This window comes from Molothrus ater, unplaced genomic scaffold, assembly GCF_012460135.2.
Source record: "Molothrus ater isolate BHLD 08-10-18 breed brown headed cowbird unplaced genomic scaffold, BPBGC_Mater_1.1 matUn_MA730, whole genome shotgun sequence".
Lineage (NCBI taxonomy): Eukaryota > Metazoa > Chordata > Aves > Passeriformes > Icteridae > Molothrus > Molothrus ater.
The window spans coordinates 5,092-12,620 of NW_023416599.1; the positions used below are offsets into that span (position 1 = coordinate 5,092).

General features: G+C 49.1%; 1 protein-coding gene and 1 long non-coding RNA gene across 2 annotated transcripts; both read right to left on the bottom strand.

The window, feature by feature from the left end:
- Positions 1–374: 374 nt before the first annotated feature.
- Positions 375–4,622, bottom strand: LOC129046599 (zinc finger protein 345-like; the record flags this gene model as incomplete). The annotated part of the gene is made up of 1 exon (XM_054518307.1): positions 375–4,622. A coding segment is annotated over one exon (2,130 nt), but the record flags the coding sequence as incomplete, so codon positions are not given.
- A 904-nt stretch (positions 4,623–5,526) lies between these two features.
- LOC118701134 (uncharacterized) lies at positions 5,527–7,523 on the bottom strand. The gene is made up of 3 exons (XR_008509082.1): positions 7,396–7,523; positions 6,521–6,636; positions 5,527–5,749 (listed from the first exon to the last, which is right to left on the bottom strand). It is a non-coding gene; the product is annotated as an uncharacterized LOC118701134 (long non-coding RNA).
- Between the last annotated feature and the right edge of the window lie 6 nt (positions 7,524–7,529).

The following is a 7,529-nucleotide window of genomic DNA, read 5'->3' on the forward strand; positions in this document are numbered from 1 at the left end:
TCCCCAAAAAAGGTGAAAAAATCCCCCAAAAATAGGAACAATTTCCACCCCAAAAATAGGGAAAAAAATGCAAAAAATGGGGGAAAATCCCTCAAAAAAGGAGAAAAAAACCCCTGGAAATTTCCCATAAATAATTGGTAAAAATCCTCCCAAAATGGGAAAAATTCCCCCAAAAAAAAATGGAAAAAAATTCCCAAAAAATGGAAAATTCCCCCCCAAAAAATGGAAAAAAATCCCCCAAAAAATGGAAAAAAAATCCCCAAAGAAATTGGGGAAAACCCCTCAAAAATTTGGAATATCCACCCAAAAATTCCATCCTTTTTCCACATTTCCCAAACTTCCCTTTATTTTTCCATATTTATTCCACATTTTCCTTTTTTTTTCCTTTATTTTCCTTTATTTTTTCCATTCTTTTCCAACATTTTCCCCAATATTTTCCCACGTTTTCCCAACATTTTCCACATTTCCCAAATTTTCCAAAATTTTCCCACATTTTCCCACATTTTTCCATCATTTGCCTTTATTTTTTTCCATCATTTTCCAACATTTTTCCAACATTTTCCCCAACATTTTCCCACATTTCCCAAATATTTTCCTTTATTTCCCCATCTTTTTCCAACATTTTTCCAACATTTTCCATAAATTCCCATCATTTTCCATAAATTTCCAAATTTTTTTCATAAATTTCCATAAATTTGCATAAATTTCCATAAATTTCCCCAATTTCCCCAACGTTGACTCTTGGCTTGACCAAGCCCAGTTGGGCACTGGGAGCACTGGGAATGCTGGGAATTCCCCCTCCAGTCATTAATTAGCCAATTAATCATCCCCTAATTAATTAGAGATCGTTAATTAGCGAGGAGAATTCAATGGGACCAAGCCAAGGTTGGGTGTTGGGTTGGCCAATCCCAGTTGGGCACTGGGAGCACTGGGAATGACGGGAACCATGGAATGATGGGAATTCCTCATGTCCCCACTTAATTAATGAGTTAAATCGCCCCTAATTAATTAGAGATCGTTAATTAGCCATGGGAATTCAATGGGACCAAGGCAAGGCTGGGTCTTGGGTTGGCCAATCCCAGTTGGGCACTGGGAGCACTGGAAATGATGGGAACCAACCAGAACCATGGAATGATGGGAATTCCTCATGTCCCCACTTAATTAATGAGTTAAATCGCCCCTAATTAATTAGAGATCGTTAATTAGCCATGGGAATGAGTTGGGACCAAGCCAAGGTTGAGTGTTGGGTTGGCCAAGCCCAGTTGGGCACTGGGAATGATGGGAACCATGGAATGATGGGAACTCCTCATGTCCCCACTTAATTAATGAATGAAATCATCTCTAATTAATTAGAGATCATTAATTAGCCATCGAATTTGAATGGGAATTCAATGGGACCAAGCCAAGGTTGGGTCTTGGCTTGGCCAATCCCAGTTGGGCACTGGGAGCACTGGGAATGACGGGAACCCACCGGAACCATGGAATGATGGGAACTCCCAATGTTCCCACTTAATTAATGAATGAAATAATCTCTAATTAATTAGAGATCATTAATTAGCGAGGAGAATTCAATGGGATCAAGTCAAGGTGGAGTCTTGGCTTGGCCAATCCCAGTTGGGCACTGGGAGCACTGGGAATGATGGGAACCCACCAGAACCATGGAATGATGGGAATTCCCAATATTCGCACTTAATTAATGAATTAAATCATCCCTAATTAATTAGAGATCGTTAATTAGCCATGGGAATGAGTTGGGACCAAGCCAAGGTTGGGTCCTGGCTTGGCCAATCCCAGTTGGGCACTGGGAGCGCTGGGAACGATGGGAACCATGGAATGATGGGAATTCCTCATGTTCCCACCTAGTTAATAAATAAAATCACCCCTAATTAATCAGAGATCGTTAATTGGTCACCGAATTTGAATGGGAATGAGTTGGGACCAAGCCAATGTTGGATCTTGGCTTGGCCAATCCCAGTTGGGCACTGGGAGCACTGGGAATGATGGGAACCAACCAGAACCATGGAATGATGGGAACTCCTGATGTTGCCACTTAATTAACGAATTAATTCACCCCTAATTAATTAGAGATCATTAATTAGCCATCGAATTTTAACGGGAATTCAATGGGACCAAGCCAATGCTGGGTCTTGGCTTGGCCAAGCCCAGTTGGGCACTGGGAGCACTGGGAATGATGGGAACCATGGAATGATGGGAACTCCCAATGTTCCCACTTGATTAACAGATGAATTCACTCCTCATTAATTAGAGATCATTAATTAGCCATCGAATTTGAATGGGAATTCAATGGGATCAAGCCAAGGTTGGGTCTTGCGTTGGCCAATCCCAGTTGGGCACTGGGAGCACTGGGAACGATGGGAACCAACCAGAACCATGGAATGATGGGAACTGCCAATGTTCCCACTTAATTAACGGATGAATCCACCCCTAATTAATTACAAATCATTAATTAGCCATCGAATTTGAATGGGAATTCAATGGGACCAAGCCAATGCTGGGTCCTGGCTTGGCCAATCCCAGTTGGGCACTGGGAGCGCTGGGACCCCCCCAGCACCGTGAGCCTCCCCCATCTCCCCCCCCCCCCATCCCTCTTTTAATGACCGACCCCTCATTAACCCCCTCCCTTTAATTACCCACCGGAAACCCCGGGAACGCCCGGCCCGGCAACGCCAGCGCCCAGGGCAGCTCCAGCGGCGCCGGCACGGCCGAGGAGCCCGGGAACGCCGGGAAGGAGGAGGAGGAAGAGGATGAGGAGAAGTTGGAAGAAGACGAGAAGGACGAGGACGAGGAAGACGAGAAGGACGAGGAGGACGAGGCGGCGGCGGCGGGCGGCTTTGCCGTGGGTGCGGCGGTGCCGGTTGAGGTGCGAGCTGCGGCTGAAGCGCTTCCCGCACTCGCCGCACCCGTAGGGCTTCTCGCCGGTGTGGACGCGCCGGTGGATGGTGAGCTCGGAGCGCTGGATGAAGCTCTTGCCGCACTCGGAGCACTGGAAGGGTTTCTCGCCCAGGTGCGTCCGCTGGTGGCTGATGAGGTTGGAGGAGACGCTGAAGCGCTTCCCGCACTCGCGGCACTCGTAGGGTTTCTCGCCCGTGTGCATGCGCCGGTGCTTGGTCAGGTCGGATTTCTGGATGAAGCCCTTGGCGCAAGTCCTGGCACTTGTAGGGTTTCTCGCCCAGGTGCGTGCGCCGGTGCTTGATCAGGTTGGAGCGGACGCCGAAGCTTTTGCCGCACTCGGGGCACTCGTAGGGTTTCTCGCCCGTGTGCGTCCGCCGGTGCTTGGCCAGCGCCGAGTTCTGCCCGAAGCTTTTGCCGCACTCGGGGCACTCCAAGCCCCTCTCGCCCGTTTGGGTGCCCTGATCCTTCAAACTCGACGCCGAATTCGCCCCCGGTCCGAAATCCGAACTTTTCCCCCCGCACTCCTCGCATTTCTCCTCCCCCGAAATCCGACTCCGCGGCTTTTCCGGCCTTTTCCCCGCTCTTTTCCCCTCGTTCCCGCCGCATTCCCGGCACGGCTCCCGGTGAACTTTCCGGTGCCGCTCCAAGTGGGAGCTCTGGGAGAAGCTCTTGCCGCAGCTGGCGCACCGGAACGGTTTCTCCCCCATGTGGATCCGCCGGTGCCGATCCAAGTGGGAGCTCCAGGAAAAGCTTTTCCCGCATTCCCGGCACTCGTAGGCTTTGCCGGCGCCGCCGCCGCCGTGACCGCGCCGATGCTGCGCCAGCGCCGCCGCCGCGCCGAACCCCTTCCCGCATTCCCCGCACTTGTGAGGTTTCTCCGCCGCTTCCCGGTGGCTTTTTGGGGCGTTCTTGGCGTTTTTAGGCATCCCCGGCTCCGCCGGTTCCGCCCCGCACTCCTCGCACCGCCCGCCCGATCCCGATCCCGCCGCGGCCGCCGCGTGGGTCCGGCGATGCCGATCCAAGTGGGAGCTCCAAGAAAAGCTCTTCCCGCACTCGGGGCACTCGTAGGGTTTCTCTCCGGTGTGGATGCGCCGGTGCCGCTCCAGGTGGGAATTCCAGTTGAACCCCTTGCCGCAGTCGCCGCATTTGTAGGGCTTCTCCTCCGCGTGAACCTTCTGGTGCTTCACCAAGCCCGAGCTCGCCGGGAAGCTCTTGCCGCACACCCCGCAGCGGCACGGCGCCGCGCCGGCGTGGACGCGCCGGTGCTGGATGAACGCCGAGCCCACGCTGAAGGATTTCCCGCAGTCGGGGCACCTGTAGGGGTCTTGGCCGCCGTGGCGCCGCCGGTGCGTCACCAAACTCGAGCTCAGCCTGAAGCTCTTCCCGCACTCCGGGCATTTGTGGGATCGCTCGGCCCCGCGCCGGCGTTTCGGCAAAACCCCCAAAGCTTTGCCGCAGTCGTGGCACCGCAGCTGCCGCGCTTGGAGCTTCGGCCTCAGCTTCCCGCGCCGCTTTCCCGGCGATTTTTGGGGTTGGGGTTTTGGGGTTTCCAAAGGAGGGATCGGCGGCGATTTGGGGTTCGGCGGCGCCGGCGCCGGCGGCGTTCCGGGCGTTTCGGGTCTTTCCGGAGCGTTGGGTGGAGGATCTTCGTCGTCGTCGTCGTCGTTGTCGCTCGGCGAGGCCGGGGCGGCGTCTGGAGAGAGGCGGGGAAAAAGTTTGGGGTTTTTGGGGGGTTTTGGGGTTTTGGGGTTTTTGGGGGTTTGGGGTCTTGGAGAGGCCTTGGGGGTCTTTGGGGTTTTGGGGGTTTTGGAGTGGGTTTTGGTGTCTTGGGGGCGTTTTGGGGGTTTTTGGGGGATTTGGGGCTTTTGGGGTCTTGGAGGAGTTTTTGGGACTCTTGGGGGTCTTTGGGATTTTGGGGGGTTTGGGGCTTTTTGGGGGTCTTTGGGTTTTTGGGGGGATTTGGGGGGATTTGGAGGGTTTGGGATCTTGAAGGAGTTTTTGGGACTCTTGGGGGTCTTTGGGATTTTGGGGTTTTTGGGGGGATTTGGGATTTTGGGGTCTTGGAGGAACTTTGGGGTTTTTGGGGGTTTTGGGGGGGATTTGGGGGTTTTGAGGGATTTGGGGATTTTGGGGTCTTGGAGGAGTTTTTGGGGCTCTTGGGGGTCTTTGGGATTTTGGGGTTTTTTGGGGGGATTTTGGTCTCTTGGGGGTGTTTTGGTTGGGTTGGCCAACTGGAAGAACCCAAACCCATTCATGGCTGGATCGACCAATCAGAGCATCCAAACCCTCTCTTGGTTGGGTTGACTGACCAAGGTCTTGGTTGGGTTGGCCAACTGGAAGAGTCCAACCCCGTTCATGGTTGGGTTGCCAATTGGAAGAGCCCAACCCCTCTTTGGGTTGCGTTGGCCAATTGGAAGAGTCCAACCATGCCCTAGGTTGGGTTGGCCAACTGGAAGAGCCCAAACCCATTCGTGGCTGGATCGACCAATCAGAGCATCCAAACCCATTCATGGCTGGATCGACCAATCAGAGCATCCAAACCCATTCATGGCTGGATCGACCAATCAGAGCATCCAAACCCATTCATGGCTGGATCGACCAATCAGAGCATCCAAACCCATTCGTGGCTGGATCGACCAATCAGAGCATCCAAACCCATTCATGGCTGGATCGACCAATCAGAGCATCCAAACCCTCTCTTGGTTGCGTTGGCCAACCGGAAGAGCCCAAGCCCTCGTTGGCCCCGCCCCGTTGACTCACCGGCGCCCGAGGCCGCGTCTCCGGTGCGATTCGGCGAAGGCCGTGATCCGCGGCCAACTGATGGCGATCTCCTCGGCTTTTGGGGGGAAAAATGGGAATTTTGGGGAATTTTCAGAATTTTCAGAGTTTGTTTTCCCATCCCGGCTTCGTTTTGGGGTGAAATCCCCAAATTTTGGGCAAATTTTGGGTTTTTTTTTTTAGGGGAAAAAGCGTTGCGGGGGAAAGTGAGGCAGCCAAATTCCAGCTGGAATTTTGGGGGTTCCTAAAAATTTAAAATTTTTGGATTTTGCCTCAAGAATTCCCCCCCAAAAAATCCCAAAATTCTGTCAAATTTGTGCCTTTGGGAGCTCAGAAATATTCCCCAAAATTCCCAAAATTTTGCCCCGGGGGCTCCCAAAAAAATTCCCAAAAATTCCCAATTTTGTTTCTTAGGGAATTCCCAAAATTCCCACCCCCAAAAATGTTTGGTGGTTTTTGGGTAAAATTCCGGAAAATGGAGGAAGATCCGGGCCAGAATTGGGGTTTTCATTCTGATTTTTTGATTAAATCAAATTAATTTTAATTTTGGGGTTATTAATTAAAGAATAACCCCAAATTTATTTAATGAAATAAAAATAATTAAAATAAAAAATAAATATAAATAAATAAATAATAAATAAATATAAATGAATAATTAAAATAATAAATAAAATAATTAAATTAAATAAATTTGGGGTTTTACCCAAGGAAAATCCGGCCAAAATTGGGGTTTTAATTCTGATTTTTTTAATTAAACCCAATTAATTTCAATTTTGGGGGTCATTAATTAAAGAATTTTATGCTTAATTAAGGAAATTTGGGGTCTTACCCAAGGAAATGACGCTCTCGTAGCTCTCCTGCATCCCGGATTTTTTGGGAATTTTTTTGGGGGGGAAAATCCCAAATTCCCGAAATTCCAACAGCTCCGGGTCAGATTTTGGGATCCTGAGGAGAAAAAAAAAAATAATTTTGGGGTTTTTAATGTTTTTAGGGAATTTTGGGGGGATTTAAAGGGATTTTTAAGGGAATTTTTTGGGGATTTTTAGGGAATTTTGGGGGGATTTTTAGGGCTCCTTTAGGGATTTTTTTTTTAGGATTTTTTGGGGATTTTTTTTTAATTTTTAGGGGAATATTTGGAGATTTTTGGGGGGATTTTTTGGGATTTTTTAGGGCACGTTTGGGGAATTTTAAAGGAATTTTTGGGGAATTTTAAGGGAATTTTGGGGGGATTTTTTCTTAATTTTGGGGGGAATTTTGGGGGAGTTTTTAGGGGATTTTGGGGGAGTTTTTAGGGGATTTTTTGGGGGGAATTTGTGGGAATTTTTGGGGAATTTTTTGGGGATTTTTTCTTAATTTTTGGGGGGAATTTTGGGGGATTTTTGGAGAATTTTAGGGAATTTTGGGGGAGTTTTTAGGGGAATTTGTGGGAATTTTTTGGGATTTTTTTAGGCAATTTTTGGGGATTTTTTAGGGGTTTCAAAGGGAATTTTTTGGGATTTTTTCCTTAATTTTGGGGGAAAATTAATAGGGGATTATTGGGGATTTTTTGGGAAATTGGGGGGGGGGATTTTTTTCTTAATTTTGGGGTGAATTTTTGGGGATTTTTTGGAGAATTTTGGGGGGAATTTTTAGGGAATTTTTGGGGTTTGGGGCTGGGGAAAAAAAAAGGAATTTTAGGGAATGGACCCCCCCTTAAATTCCCACCTTAATTCCCAGCCAAATCCAGATTTTTTTTAAGTTTTGGGAAAGGTTTTTAAGAAAGATTTGGGGTTTTCATGGGGGGAAAAAAAAATGCAGGGAATGAAGGGGTTAAAAATGGGAATTTAAAAGGGGGGGGG